Raw genomic sequence first — 15,499 nt, 5'->3', positions numbered from 1 at the left:
CTAAAAAAAACAAAAAACCTTTTTTTTTTTTGACTAGGATTTCTTTTATGAAGATATGGAACTTCTAACAGAGAAACTAAGAGCTCTGGCTACTGATGGAAACAAGCACCGAGCCAAAGTAGATAAAAGAAAGCAGCGATCTGTCTTCAGAGACGTTCTACGAGCTGTTGAGGTGATGCTTTTGTCTTACTTTGAATGTCTGGATTGTAACTATGTAGTGTACAATTTAATGAAAATTGTTTTATTATTAAATAGAATTACTGTTCCAGTGAAAGCAACAGGAAAAAATTATTTTACATGAGATTTCAAATTCTGATCACTTACGCGAAATATAAATGCTTTTTTAGGAATGTAGAACAAAGAAAGTCAGACTTTGTTTATTTTGCTCCAGACTTGACTTCCATATTGAAGAGGGTTTTTTTTATTTAAAAAAGGCTAAACATTGCACTGTAAATACTAAATTCTTTTTATTTTATACCATGAGCAGATGTTTTTTATAGAAAACTTTGTAGGACAACTAAATTAGTGTCCTGAATTCTGTGAAAAGGTTTATTGTAATTTGTTCTATTGAACTGCTGTGCATAATAAACAAAAAGTAACATAGTAGTAAGATACATTTCCATATGGCACCTCTGTCAGGGGCCAAAGAAGTGTTTGTGTATATGGGGGGGAGTTGTTGTCCTAATTGTTGTGCTGTAATCTTCTGGTGTTCCATATCCAGACTAAGGGAACAATACACAAAGCAGGACTCTAAAAATACTTGGTTAGTGACATACCTTCTGAGTAAAGCCTCTAAGACAAGTGTCAAAATTCTATCACGTTAATGGATTATTTGTTGTCTTTACACCTCTCAAACAAGATTTTTTTACTTGTCAGATAATTACTTTTTACATTGCTGTATGGGTAAGACCACCTAAATATTAGTTGACGTTCAGAACAGTTAAACATCTCGGAAGCTAAGGAGAAGGTTTTGAAATGATTTGAAGTCACCTTTGAGATTCTGCCTGTAGAATAATGAGTCGCTTATTAGCACTTGTTACATTCCATTGTCACAAATGTAGCTCCCAGCACTTGAAAGATGGGGACTAAATGAGGCTTACAAACTGACTTAAAGGTGACTCCTGCACTCAGAACTGGTTTTTCTGGAGATAAGTCCAATTTTTAAAGTAATTTTAAAGATAAAAGTTAAGTGTTCTTTTTTTAAATGCTTTCTGACTTGAAGAATGTCAGCTTCAAGTCTTACATGAGATTTAACTTCAGGTGTGCATCAGTTCATGAACAAATACAATCTTTAGTATATGCATATTATTTGGAAGGTTTTGGTGTGCCAAATTTATTAATGAAAATAAAGTTCATTGAGTTACATACAACTCCTAATACAAAAGACTGTTTAAATTAAAATTATATATGTTGTTTCCTTTTTAATTTTGGATAGGAGCGTGACTTTCCTACAGAGATGGTTAAGTTTGGACCTGAGCGCATGTATATTGACTGCTGGGTGAAAAAGCAAACTTACGATACCTTCAAGGAGATTCTGGGGTCAGGGATGCAATATCATTTGCAGGTGAGCTGCTGTTTGATACATACTCCGACTGTTGTTTCCTGTCTGGCTTCTTTGTAGTAATTCAGTCTGAATTACAAAATCATGAGTAGAACTTGGTGAAATGATGGGCTTTGCATTAGAAGTGTTAAAAGACAGCACTTACAAAACGAACAGTGAGCTGGAACTGTCTGGGTGAGCTGCTTCTGAGTTGCAGCCTGGGTGTGCTGGGTTAGCAATTAGAAGACTTCTCCAAGAAGTAAGAGATTCAAGCTGAATATCTTAGCTTCAGGGTTTTTCCCGAATTCTTATGCTCTCTTTCAGCAGAGTGGTGTAGTCATCTGGCTGCTGTAAAGCTGCATGCCTCCACCCTTCCTGTTCAAGCCTGTAAAAAGGAATGCAAAGTTTTAGTCAAAAATAATGAACACAACTTGCAGCCCAATGATGACAGCATTCCAGAAGGGAAGGGATAAGTCCTTGATCTCTGTTCTAGGAACTGCTTGTTCACTAGTCATCTGTTTAGATACATAGCAGAAGCGGGAGCTGTAGCTTAGGAGTATACGCTCCCAAATTGCTATGATAATTGTGGGGTTAAAATCTTCAGTCCAGTGTCAATTGCATTTCTACGTGACTGAGGGATCCCAGGCACGTAGCAGCTTTTTCAGATTTTTCAAATACTACTTTTACAGCCAGATATTTTAAAATTGGTGTGTTGTGAAACCATACGGATCTGTGTCCAGCTGCCTAATCTTGTGTAGAGGATGTAACAGAACAGTGTCTAATTTGCTGGGACACAAAAAAAATCAATGCAGGGGACGAAGGAGCTGTCTCTGTCTTCTCAAGAAGGCAGTTTTAGTTCTTAGCCTTATTCTGTTTAAAGGAAGAAGCGTTCCCTAGCTTAATTGCAAAAGATACTAAGATTTGTGTCAAATTGCTGATATTTCTTATTGGAATACTTGATAATTAACAGTAGTCATCTTTGGAGACTTGATAATCAGAGGAGAAACTGATCATTTGATGTGTTTCTTGTTTAGTCAAATGACTTTCTTCGGAATGTGTTTGAGCTTGGTCCACCGGTAATGCTAGATGCTGCAACTCTTAAAACAATGAAGATACCCCGTTTTGAAAGGGTAGGTTATTGCACCTTAATGTATTTTCTTTACTTCATACACTAATATATTTCTCCTGAATTAAATGGTATTCCAAACATGCACTTTAGGAGCTGTTGTCTTTAAACTTGTCACTTTAGTTCTAACAGTGCCCCACATTGAAACCAAACCTTGCTTGTATGCATCTTTGAGCTCTTATTTTAGTTTTTCCACTGGGCACGTGTCTGCCGCTGCTTTTCTCCCCAGGGGGTCTGAAGGTTGACTTGGTTGCTGATTGGTACCAGGTCCATGCTCCATACGTGTGAAACTTGGGCTCTTATGAGAGCCGTAGGTTTTTGCGTAGGGACCTACCTACAGGAAACCATAGAAACGGCGTCTTTATAAAGACAGTATCCCGAACTCTCCAGTGTGAAACAGACACTAGGAGGATGACTTTGTTCTGGTGCTTGTGAATGTACTCATGTGTATGAACATTTGTGGAATGGTGCTACCAAGTTTAATCCAGGGGGCAAACCTAATCTACGTTGTGTCTGTGTAATGTTCCAGACTGACTGGCTTCTAGAATTGCTCCTAGCTCAGCCTTATACAGTCCAAGTTTCTTTTAAATGTATATGTATTAAAATGAATCAGCCTTTGGTGCAAAGATGCTGTACTATAAATTTCAGAAGGCCTACCAATTTACTTGAAAGATTAATAAAAAGATATCTTCAGCTGTTTCTTAAAATAATCTCTAAAGAACATAAGCCTTTTGAACATCTGTGATTAATTTTTCCTTTTGTTTTGTAGCACTTGTACAACTCTGCAGCATTCAAGGCTCGGACAAAGGCTAGAAGTAAATGTCGTGATAAAAGAGCAGACGTGGGGGAATTTTTCTAGATCTCCTTTTCCATGGGGTTCAATTTTCATAATTAAAATAGATTTGTAACCTTTAAATGAATCTTTTAGTTTCTGTAGTCACAGTTTGCACTTGTGCACAGGGATGTTGTATAAAGTCTGTAAATATGCATGTTGTGGCTTAGTTGCATATACACTGTATATAGATGGAGGTAAGATTGGGTGCAGGGATACATTATAACACTTGCATTAGATGCAACTTGCTCCAAAGGTTGACTATATTGTAACTGAACTGTTAAATGGGGTGGATAACTGTAGTCAAATGCAGTGTGTCGGATTGGATTCCTTACTTTATCTAAAGGTAAATTAAATTAATTCATTGACTAAGCGTTTTGGTAAGAATGTGCTGATATGAAGAGATAATCTTGTTCGTGTGAAGTTATTTTAGTAACTTTTTAAACTCTTGAGTGGCAGGTGGACAAAGAAATTTCTACAGTGTGACTTTATCCTGAAGGGGACTATGAAGTTCAATTACCTTCACTTACAGTGAAGCAGTGAATGACAAATACTTGCCTCAATGTAAAATAAAAACAAGATTCTCATGTTCTGAAATTGGATGTTTAATTTTTGGAATAAAGATGTTTCTCACTGCTTGCTTTCTGTGTAAAAGTGGTTACTACATGAATGAAAAGCTGGAACACTAGCAAAACCTAAAGGTTGAAATAGATGGGTTTGTTTATTTGCCCCTTCAGACAGGTGGTTGGGTTAGTCTCAATGCTTTAGTAGATGCTACATGAAACTACCTTGCTGTGTTTTGAAGGTCTATCTTGTTTACATGTGGTCTGCACTGTTGATTTGTCATTGCTTTTGTAGTGGTCAAATGTTTTCTAGTTCTGGTACTTGTCCCTTATCTTACAGGAGCCATTCCAGCTGCCCTGTTTTCATCATGTTGAAAACTACTCCTCTACCCTTGGTTTCTGGCTCTAGAGGACTGAAATGTGCCAGTAACTGGGAACTGTCTGTCTTAGGGATGATGGGGGTTTTAGGTAATAAAGACATTAAAACCTAGATAGCTGGAGCTTCTGAACCAGAAGATCTGTAAATTAAAGTGCTTCTTAGAATAAGCATTCTTAAAACTGTAGGTAAAGTTATCAGCAGAGGAAGTAAACCTTACACCCCCCAAAAAAAACCCCACCCTACACCCTGAAAACTACTGCTTGCTCTGATAAGGGAAAGTTTGGTTTGTTTTGGTTTTTTTTTTTTTAGTTTCAGATTAAAGTAGAACCTATTCCAGAAAGTTCATACATACTAATTAGTTGTACCTTTTACTTACATGTTTTTTCTCAAAAAATGCATTATGTAAGAACTTGTTTGGCTTATGAAACTGATTACTTAGACTACAGCAAGCCCTTCAACTTGAATCTGTGCTATTATTGGCGTGTGTTGTCAGTGTTTGTCACACAAGTGGACACACACAACTTCTGATCCTTGAACTAGATTAGATGAAGCTGTCTACCTGTGTTTGCCTCAGCCCAAGATGTTGCCCCCTTTGACCTAAACTGTTCCCAGAAGCTTGCTGGTCTCTCCTGTGGCTTCTGGGTAGTCACTTTAGGCATGTTCTGCTAGTGTAAAGTAGCACTCTTGATAGCTTCATGTCCTGCTGGTATTTTGCACAATTGCTTTCTACAGCCCCTCCTGGCAGGTGGCCAAGCATGCGGTTGCCTTTTCCCCCATTACACTGTAGCTGCTGACCACAGGGACCAGGATGGTTTCCAAGGCTGTTTGAGGGGAGACGGGCTGTTTTCCTGCCCTACAGGGATCTGATGGGTTTGTAGATCTTTCCAAGCTTAGAACTGGAGAGGCCTGGGTCCTTGTCTTCCAGTTAGGATGGTGTCAGGAATCTTTCAGGGGTGGAGGTGAGGTTTATTTTCTGGCTTGCACATCCTTGTTTGGAGGGAGGACTTCTAGGAGACCCCTGCAGAAAGGGAAGAAGCTTATGTCTGTATTACTGGCCCAGCTACTCGGGCTGGGCAGTGGCAGAGCTTGTCAGCTTGGGGTGGGAAACTGTGAGTCAGAAGATGTATCCTCTCTGTTGTTTCCTGAAAGAAAAATATGTTCCTTGTCAGTTTAAGGGGGTTCAAAATTTCAGACGTGTAGAATGGCTTCAGAAAGGATTTGTTGTTCTGAGCCGTGGTCCCTTTGTGTAAGGGTCAGCTGCCTGCCATTCCAGCGTGCTGTAACATTACGTTCTGCAACGTCAGCAAGAAAAAACTAGCGATCAAAAGAACTATCTGCAAAGGAGCAGTTACCAGTACTCACAAACAGTTGATCAAAATTTACTTTTTAAACAGCTAAGGATGCCGGACAAATTAGTCCATCCCATAATACTGTCCCACTTGAATTTGTAAGGTGTGTGGGAGAAGGAGGAAAATACCCTGTTTTTTCTAGTCTATGCCTTTAAAGTACTTATGACTGCAATACTGTAGGTATGGCTCTTCTGCATAGCAAACTGGTTACTCATAGCTACAGTGCTGCAGATATCACTCTTCTGCATAGCAAATGAGCTTTAAAAAGGCATCATAAACCAAAAGGTTAGTGAAATACTGATCATCAGTAACAAACCTCATTCTCCATGATAGGATGTTGTCATAATGATTCCAATGTAATAAGAAGAGCTGTGTATGTGCTGATTTCTTTTTAAACAGATCAATATTGTGAAGTCAGTATACTTAGCCAAGGTGAACTCTAAATATAGATTGAAAGGGACAGTCTGTTTCGTAGCTGCCTTCATGGGTCCTGCAGGAGTTGACAGGTTCCTGTGGGTCTAAAAGTAGAGAGAGGAGTTTTCTTCGGGTGATTTTCACTGGCTGATTTCTTCCATACTGGCACATTACCTGAACGCGGTTATGTTGTAAGTAACATTTAATTCTCCTGGGTTTTATTTCCTTTTAGACTTAATTGTTTCCTTTTGTCTATGAAGAATTTTCAGTGTGTTCTCACACTAAGTTCTAATTTTACCACAACAACTTAAGGAGAAATTTAAAAGTCGCATGGGGAAAAAGGTCTTTAAGCAAGGTTAAAGTACAAGATAGAGTGACTCCCAAAACCCCGATGTTTAGATTAGTTTGTTGAGAAAGTAATATTTTTGGCCAGCGACACTGATGTCTCTATCTTCTCTCCTTTGTTTGGCATGTCAATGGAATCAAACAAATGTAATATAGACTTTGTTGAATTAATAATGGTTATCTTCTCTGCGGTTACATGCACGGTGAGGAAATTGGTTTTAAATAATTAATAATGAATGCAGAAACATATAATTCAGAATATTAATGAATCAAAGGTACTCACATTTATTACAGCTCAAGTTGTTAAGAAGAATCTTCCCTGAAGTTGCAGGGAGGTACTACTCAAAATACCCAAGAGAAACAACTGCTGTTCGGAAGCTAAAAATAACCAAAAGCCTCTGTGCACGAGGTGGTAACCTTTACCACGCCGTTGCTGAAACGTGGGGCTCTGTAACGACTGCAGTTGGCCACGGATGTGCTTGTGGGGAGATAGCAGAGCCAGCGCTCGTGGGGACGTGGCTCGCGGACCGTGCTGCCTGGCACCACGCGACATTCTAGGGGAAGGAAAGTGGACGCAGCCATCTGTCCTGAAATTACTGCTGCACACCTAAAAATCATACGCTAGGTAAGGGTAATCACTACTATGCCAGCTTTTCTACCTTATCTTCATATTTTGTAGCAACAATTCTGAACAGAGAAGAAATAAGCTGTAATCTTTTCTTACACTCTTAAATAGAAATATAAAAGTATACATGCAGGCCTGTCAATCCCCACTATCAGGAGAATGAGCCCCATTGTCAGGAGTGATTGAAGCACTTAGTCTTCAGACTTATTGAGGCTCAGTGAATGTTTACTTGGCTGTGTGCTCAGATTTGGGCGAATTACAACAATCATCTTCTGCATCTGGTTTGACGAGGGAAAGGGTGGGTCTTTTCTGTAAACACTCAGGGCTATATTCTTCAAACTTTAGGTTTTTAATATAAGTGCTAGGTTAGGAATCCGGTCACACTGTGTGTTGCTTAGAGAGGGAGAGAGGGCTCAGAGGCACATCAAGAGGGCAATTCAACCCATCTAGGATTCAGAAATCAGTGCTTAACACTCTCCATCAACAGGAGGTTTGCATCCCATGAAGTGCTGAGTTATGTTTGGCAGGTAAAATTGCACTTTTGATAAAATACTAAATGGGTAGGGTGTATTTGACTCCAAGTCTAAACTAATCTCTGTGAGCTCCCCCCCCCCATATTCACTAGTAAGGTTGTGTTTTTCTATATTCACTAGTACGTTTAGGCTGCGATTGTAAGGTCAAAAAGACGTATCTTAGAATAAGAGGAATGTTAGCTGGAGGTGCATATGTTTCTTCAATAATTACAGAGGGAGTTTTCAGTGACCAGTGCAGTCTAAGATGGCTGGTTAAAGCATCTACATCTCCTTATGGCTAGGACTGTAGTTTGTTTCTAGAAGACGTTTTTGGAGTCAGGGTAGCATAAAGAAAATGAAAAGACTGTTAAGGAATAATGTGCAATTCATAGAGGAGCCCGCTTAGGTATTGCTTCTTTTCTATATATAATCTTCCTTCATAACTGTATTTATATAAACAATCATTCAATGAGTTCATGCACCCAGGTTCTGCAGAGAAGCTGTTTTTGCTGATGGGACCCCATCCAGTGCTTTTTTTTTAAAGCAAGGAGTATTAGTCCAAGGAAAAGGCTTTGCCATCAGGCTTTAATTTCTCCAAAACTGGCATCTATGTGGAGTAGAACCACGTTAGAAGACTATTTTTTGCTCCATTTTTCACAAATAATAACTTCACAGTGATACTCTAAGGTGTATAAGCAGACCCATATTCTTGCTGCTTATCTTCTACAGCCGTACCTGCTTTGTCTGTCTTTCCTCTGAATTATTTGATGCTGATAGCGGAGGATCTGAGTGGCATCCTTCCTGGCGGTGTCAGTGAAGGTTTGGCTTTCACTGTGGTCAGGATATCACCCATCATCTTACCACGTACCCACCAAACCAAAAGGGTTATACAACTAAATAACTAATGTTCAAATCAATGCTGGAGCCAGTCGAATAGATTTTTCTCTTTCTCCCCACACACTCATATATATACGTATGTATAAGTATACACGTGCACAAACACAATGTAGAAATGAAAACTTATACTCATTAAAGATCTCCAAGAATAAACAAGTGTTATGTACTGAGTTACCCTTGCCTTCAAGATCTAGTAAGTATGCTCGTCCTTGACATCCCTTTATTTTAAGGGTTGTTAAGACTGCTCAGCATTTCCTTAGAACAGGACACCCACTGTTACCAGCTATTTCATGTACCCATGTTTTAATTTACCTTTTTAATTATTATTTCTTTTAGATACAATGGAGAGGCCTTCCTTGGAAATTAAGCTGCCCGATACTCATGAAGAAGGAAAACTTTATGTAGTTGATTCCTTAAACAACCTAAACAAACTGAATGTTTGTCCAGATGGATCCCAACACTCGCTAGGTACGTACGATAGATGATGCTTTGTGGTTTTCTATACAATAGGCCACCAAAAAAGAGTTATGTATGACATTTGAAAAGACTGACCACATTGTGTTGCACTGATGTCAACAGCCCAACAGGTCAATATGTATATGTCAAGCTCTGTACTGAAAAATATAAGAAAAAGATTGAAAATGGCATAATTTAGACAGATCAGATTAATCGTTTAGCTGTTCCTGATGAGTATTTCAGTTACTAGGTTCTTGAAAATCTTTGCATTTGGCTAGGGATTCACTGTCAAGCCTGAACTTATCTTCCATTTCCGTTGGGATCCATGAGGTGATCCCTTGCAGGATAATTTCTCTAGTAATGCTCAATATACACCTACTACATACATAGCATCGTCACTCTTCACAAGCACTAAAATTCACACGTGGCAATAGAAACACCAGAGAATTTCTGTTCATTCTTTTAAGACATATTTCCTAAGGACTCAAACCAGTTATCTGAAATATCCCATGAGACTTTTAAGCATTTTAATTCGCAGACTCTCTTTACCTACAGTTTCAGATATGGGCTCTCACACTTCTACTGGTTTTATACAGCTTTTATCTTTGATTTGCTCATGGCAATGAGAATATTTTCACTCAGTGATAGCTACAATATACTTGAGCTCTTTGTGTCCTAAAAACATCTTAAAACCTGGAGTTCTTCAGCAGCTTTCCACATGACAATATTTGAATCTGCTTTTATTTCCCTTACTATAATGGCAAATTTGACTGAAGAAAAGCTATAGAACAACAGCTATGTTTAAATGAGTTTCAAATGGCCATAACTTAATCATGCTTCTAGTTATAGGACTTAAATGCCTTTCCATTACTTCTGTTTCTGAGTCCTCTAACTTTTCCTAATGCAACTAACTAGAGTGGTGCTGGTTTCTAGATTTAACACAAAGATGTTAGACATAGCTACTTAATTTTCATATGTAGATTATCTTGATATTGTCACTTCTACAAGTACAAAATAAGACAATGGGATAAATTGGTTTTAATGTCAAAGAAACTCTTTGCGGTGTGACTGTCTTGCTTTCATTTGTAATTTTTATTGGACAGTATTGTTTACTTTCCAGGTAAATATACAGGGTTCTGTAGAATCATGTATGATTCTGTGGAATAACCACATGCATGCTCCTCCCTAAATTTCAGCGGTAAATAAAGGTAGCCTAATATGTATTTTATGCATCAATTTGTAAAGTGCTTTGGCTCCTTCTAGGATTATTCTTTTTAACATGCATACATTTTTTTTTTAAACTTGGAGATTCTGTAGATATCTTATGCCATCAGTTAAATATACAAAATGAATTTTTCACAGTCCTTAGCTGCCTTATTCAGCATCATAAAATTCTGGTTCTCTTGCCAGACAATCAGAGAGATCTGCAGAGTATTTTTCAATTTCTGATAAATACTAAAATCTTGTGAATGATCTATTAGTAGTATAGCAGATGCCTAGTTTGGTTTAAAAATGATGTTTCAAGAGTGTTGCAGTACACAGCAATCCTTTTGTTCAATAGCTTAATATGACCTGGCATTATCAAACACATAGCAACCATGTTAAAAGCTATTTAAAATGTATATACCTTTTGATTGCTTTGGTAGCAGCCATGCAGCGATTTCTTTATCCTTCAGATGATAAAATGGTCCCACTGTTTGCAGCTTGGCAAGAATCTGTGTTCACTGATTCCTCACAACACTGCAGTCTGGCATGTTCAGCCAGCTGAAATAGTAAGAAGCATTCATTAGGCGGAGCAAGCACAGACCACTTCTGAGACCTCTATTGATAGCTTAGTATGCTTGAGAGACAGCAGTAGCAGGCTCTCCCCATCCTTATTATTCTGATTAGAAAGCAATATTGGTGCAGGCACTTAGTATACGATGCATTTGTTATGAATGCTAAGGGAATAAAAATAAAATCCCAAACCCCAAATATTAAAAGCTTTCAGCTTACCCGCAGGCAGGAGCATGTTAAATGCAATAAAGAAAAGCAGAGATATTCCCAGAGATCTCCTACTAGCTCAGTGAATTGCTCAGCCCCAGGTTGGTTCATTATTAAAGTGCTGTAATGGCATATGCAGCCTTCCCTCAGCTTTATCGCTACAGGCTCAGTTGCAAAGACCTCAGAGATTTCTACCAGCTAAACCAAGAACACGATCTAGAAATATATTTTTCACAGATGCACATGCTACTCTCCCTTTCAGAATGGCAAGACAGCAATTATAGGAGGAGAAATTACGGTAATTTGCATGTAATTTTAGCACATATGAGACTGACACCAAAATTAAATTACATTAGCTCCCTGCTCCCCCCAAAACATAAAATAAAACCAAACCTTAGTAAGTAGTTGAAGTAGTATGCAAACTGGGGATTAAACAAATCTGGCTCAAGTGTATATATATATATATTTTTTTTTATATTCACATGAATTTCCTCATGGTGTTCACTTGACTTTACCCGTTATCTCTAGGGCTTATTGCCACCTCTCATTTGATTGCAAGTGTTTCTATGAGAGAAACTACTGACTTTCCCCTTTATGCAACATAGTCTTCAAAAAGCAATAAACTGGCTTGCTGCTCTGATTCAAAGGAAGCATAGCAACTACTTGCCCTTTTTTCCCCTCATTCTTCATGTGCTTGAAGGACAACATATGTAGTCCATGTGAGAGTCTTCCATTTTTGACAATTTGGGAGGATATGTACATCGTTTTTTATGAGAATGAAACCAACAAAACCTAAAGAAGAATATTAAAAACATCTGTTTTAAGATAAAAAGTCAAGACCTACGTTCATCCTATCCAACATCAGGAGCTTAACTGAGGTGCTTAATTTGGGAAATTAATCATCCCAGGGATACTGCTATCGTCAAACAGAAAAAGAAGCAAATCTAGAGGATGAATGTGTAGCATGACTCTGTACCTGGGTTTTCAATATGAATTTTTCTCTCTTCTCTTTTGAAAAGGTTGAGTCCATTCAGGCCCTTAGAAAGCCTTCTGATGAAAACTTCATTGCAACCTTTGTACGTGTAAAACTGAGCTGGAAAACTGAACTGTAAAGCAGGTCAACTTTAACAAAACAGTGTATGTCAACAAGAGAAACATTTTTGTCGAATATGCTCCAACAGCTATAACAGATGTATTAGTTTTCATATTTCCAAATTCAAGCTGAGCTCATAAATTTGGTTTCTTCCCTTCTCATGCAATATCACAGGAAATAAAATCTGTTGGCCAAAATTATGACGTATTCTGCAACATTTCATGGAGTCAGAAGCATTTTGTCATGTCTATCCTAACCAACCTTAACAAACTTTATCACCAAATGATTTGTCATCTCGTAACAGATGAGGAAGAGAACACTGGTGGTACTGGAGAAAATACGGCAGGGAGCAACATAAGAAACCAGTGTTTGTTCGTCACCTTTATTCTTACTTTGATCGTCAGTTTGGCACTTGTTTCATTCGTAATATTCTTAATAAGTAAGTAAACCAAACAGTGGTTCTTAAAAATGTAGGGTCAATTGGAAGAAGAACTTTGCTGAAATGCATCATGTTACCTTATAACACGCTACTGCTGTATTTGCATGGTCAAAGGCTTTGTCTGGTTATGGGCAGTGGGTCTTGGTCATAAACCCCCCGCCTCTACTCTCTGAGCTAAAAGGCACAATTTTGTTCTTAGCGCAAAGGTTTTGTGAGCTTTAACAGCTGTCAAGAATTTAGCTCAGCAGGGTTATACTGTGTTGCTAAAAATGCTGATTGGAAATTAAATTAAATTTTAAAGATGACTGTATGGCAGTGAGATACCTTGACAACACACCTTCCGTTCCTTTCCAGATAAAACTCAGTATTGGTGTCATTCCACTGAAAATGGAATTACACCCAGGCTAACACTTAAATCAGGCTACCTGAAGAAAGACCTGAAGGTTGCCAGCTAAGTACTGACTGGAAATTGGTTTGGAACTGAGAAAATCTCAAACATAAGAAACAAAAAATCAGATAAGATGTATCAAAATTGGCACATAGCATTGAGTCTGCAGATGTAATTACTGTTCTGCTTTGGCTGGACTGGTCGGGCTGGCTTAGCTAAGCACATGGCTACAGGTGACCTTGGTTTATGGAGCCCTTGCCATCTTGGGGTTTTCTGGGCTAATGGTATTGAACAGAGTACGAGGTGCATTATTTTAACTTACAACTCCATTTTGAACAAATTGGAATCTATTGGAAATCAAGATTTCTTTTACCCTATAGTAGGGAATTCACTGGAGCATAGCAAAAATCCTCATTTTCCTTTTTGAACAGGAAATCCTAACCCTTGACTGAATTTGCTCACAAGGGCTCAAAGGACAGAATATCAGACAAGTAAAGAGCACAAAGGAAATTTTAAGTGGCATGATTGTAAAACACTAATTAAAATATCTCATACTTGAATTCCAGATTTATTTAACGGGGAGCTGCTAAAAGTAGAGCCCTGGTATAGAAAAACGAGTAATGTGCCATTGTAGTGGAAAAATGGTAAAGTAATAGTGAAAAGGCTACTTACAGGGATTAAAAGAGTTTGCTTGGGCTCAGGTTGGTGGAGGCCTGTGGTTTTTGAAACTGATTTCCAGCAGTGTTTCAGATTACATTACAAACATAATCTCAGATTACGTTTGCAATCCATAGACATAGATTTGTTTAGCATTGGCACTATTAGACTTAAGCTTCAAAATTCATGGGTAAATTTTGTTAACTTCAGAAGGCCAAAATAAAAATAGCTCCGGAAGTGTACATGACAGATACTGCATATTGGTGTTCCAGAGAAAGCTGGCCTCTTAATGCCAATATTTGCAAGAATTTTCCTTTAATCTAAATGCTTTAGGAAATCAAGTGATCTGGCTGTAGTCTGCTGTGTGTTTTGGTAATTGTACTTCTAGAAAAATACAGGTGCATACTGCCCAGAAATAGCATCTTGGAGCTCCTAAATAAGACACTTTCCTGTGGACACTAATGGAATAGATACACTCCTGAAGACTGCAAAAATTGTCTGAGCCGTATTTGATTTTATTACGCTGCACTAAACTGAATAAAACAGAAAATAAGCAATTAAAGAATGTAGTGAGCAGGTAACTCCACCAGATGCATAACTTCTTAACATTAGGTTCTGCAGTTGTTTTCTTGTTTAATATTTTTACTCATCATAATTCCCTGCAAACTCCCACAGGAATGCAAGAGAGGGTAGTGATGCTCTTCACTTAAATGTTGCCAATTTAATGCGGTACATTTTCCTTTTCAAGTTCAAACTAGAAACAAGATGGACCAAATATCAAGCAGACTAATATCTGAAAAGAAGAACATAGAAGAGCTTAAGAAAATGAACAATATGATATTAAAGCATCTAAATCAATCAGGAATTAAGGAAAAGGGGAGATACCTCTTCACACAGTCTCCTGGTCTTCATGATTACCTCTTTACCCATGCTGAGCTGAAAGTCCCTGGAGAATAGATCTTCTTTGGAATGAAATTCAGCGTAATCATGTACTCAGATATTTTCACATATGGCACACAGGTCTCTTAAACATTCTGATATGGTCACAGGAGCACTGGAAAAGCCATCTGAATGAACAATATTAGAAAATATTTTATCCTGTTTTATGTGAATATAGTGTTGAAAACTAAGCCCATATGATTTACAATTTACAAGGGATTGTCAACAATTTTGGGCAAGAGTTCCAGATTCTCTATGCATTGTAAATTGCAGGGCTAAGGGCTTAGTTTTACTTTAAATGTAAGTGAATGATCACAGAAAATAGTGATTTCTATTCCACCATGACCTTGTTCACTTAGTCATTCTCCTGTTTCTTTGGAACAAGTTTTGTGCTTGCTTCTATATTATTTGTATTTAAAGATAACTTCAGATTCCGTAACTTATAAATAAATCCAGTTCTGCCATGGAGTTTAATGGTTTCCCTTTCTGTACATCTAAATAGATTGACTTACTACTCCTTTTGTGAAAAAGCCAAACTTGAATTAAAACAAACCCTTTTATAACATGCCATATTCAGCCCAAATTTGTATTGACTGAAAGTGGGTGTCATATTGTCTTACATGGGAAATGGGTTTAGAGAACTCAGTCTGATAATACCTATCTATCTCATAGCAATGCTAGTATGCTGTACTTAGTATTTGTCGGCAGTTTCTGGGGGAAGGCCAAGTGTTTTTATAAAGTAATGAGGGCAAAATACTAAGTATTCTTGTACTTCTCCCTATAGTTGGTGTTGGCCACTATCGGAGAATGGCCACAGGGCCAGGCAGAAGTCTGGTCTGAGCCTTTATGTTTTTAAAATGGAGTAGTACCTCAGAGGGTGAAAGCAGGAGCTAATGCTTTCTCACTCTGACTTTACACAGTTGTATAGACCGACACCCAAAAGTGTGATCACATAAAGGACT

At 38.0% G+C, this 15,499-nt stretch overlaps 2 protein-coding genes across 5 annotated transcripts in view; both read left to right on the top strand.

Moving 5' to 3' along the window:
* Positions 1-4,139, top strand: part of IFRD1 (interferon related developmental regulator 1) — an 11,505-nt gene extending 7,366 nt beyond the window's left edge. Inside the window, exons 9-12 of the mRNA XM_009286833.2 lie at positions 38-172; positions 1,436-1,564; positions 2,575-2,670; positions 3,436-4,139. Coding sequence (XP_009285108.1) covers positions 38-172; positions 1,436-1,564; positions 2,575-2,670; positions 3,436-3,525 — 450 coding nt within the window. The 3' untranslated portion in view covers positions 3,526-4,139. The remainder of the gene's footprint in view (positions 1-37; positions 173-1,435; positions 1,565-2,574; positions 2,671-3,435) is intronic.
* A 1,671-nt stretch (positions 4,140-5,810) lies between these two features.
* Positions 5,811-15,008, top strand: LSMEM1 (leucine rich single-pass membrane protein 1). 4 transcript variants are annotated; one of them, XM_009286831.1, is made up of 5 exons: positions 6,084-6,394; positions 6,874-7,173; positions 8,919-9,050; positions 12,419-12,553; positions 14,347-15,008. In XM_009286831.1, exons 3-5 carry the CDS (start codon positions 8,924-8,926, stop codon positions 14,553-14,555), a joined length of 471 nt encoding a protein of 156 aa, XP_009285106.1. In that variant the 5' UTR covers positions 6,084-6,394; positions 6,874-7,173; positions 8,919-8,923; the 3' UTR covers positions 14,556-15,008. The 4 variants fall into 4 exon arrangements, with proteins under 4 accessions (XP_009285107.1, XP_009285106.1, XP_009285105.1 ...); XM_009286830.1 differs by having other exon boundaries at positions 6,843-7,173; XM_009286832.2 differs by lacking the exons at positions 6,084-6,394; positions 6,874-7,173 and adding an exon at positions 5,811-6,074.
* The last annotated feature ends 491 nt before the right edge of the window (positions 15,009-15,499 follow it).

This window comes from Aptenodytes forsteri, unplaced genomic scaffold (genome assembly GCF_000699145.1).
Source record: "Aptenodytes forsteri isolate BGI_AS27 unplaced genomic scaffold, ASM69914v1 Scaffold166, whole genome shotgun sequence".
Lineage (NCBI taxonomy): Eukaryota > Metazoa > Chordata > Aves > Sphenisciformes > Spheniscidae > Aptenodytes > Aptenodytes forsteri.
Note: the sequence above shows the minus strand (reverse complement) of the source record. Positions and strands in the feature narration are given on the sequence as shown.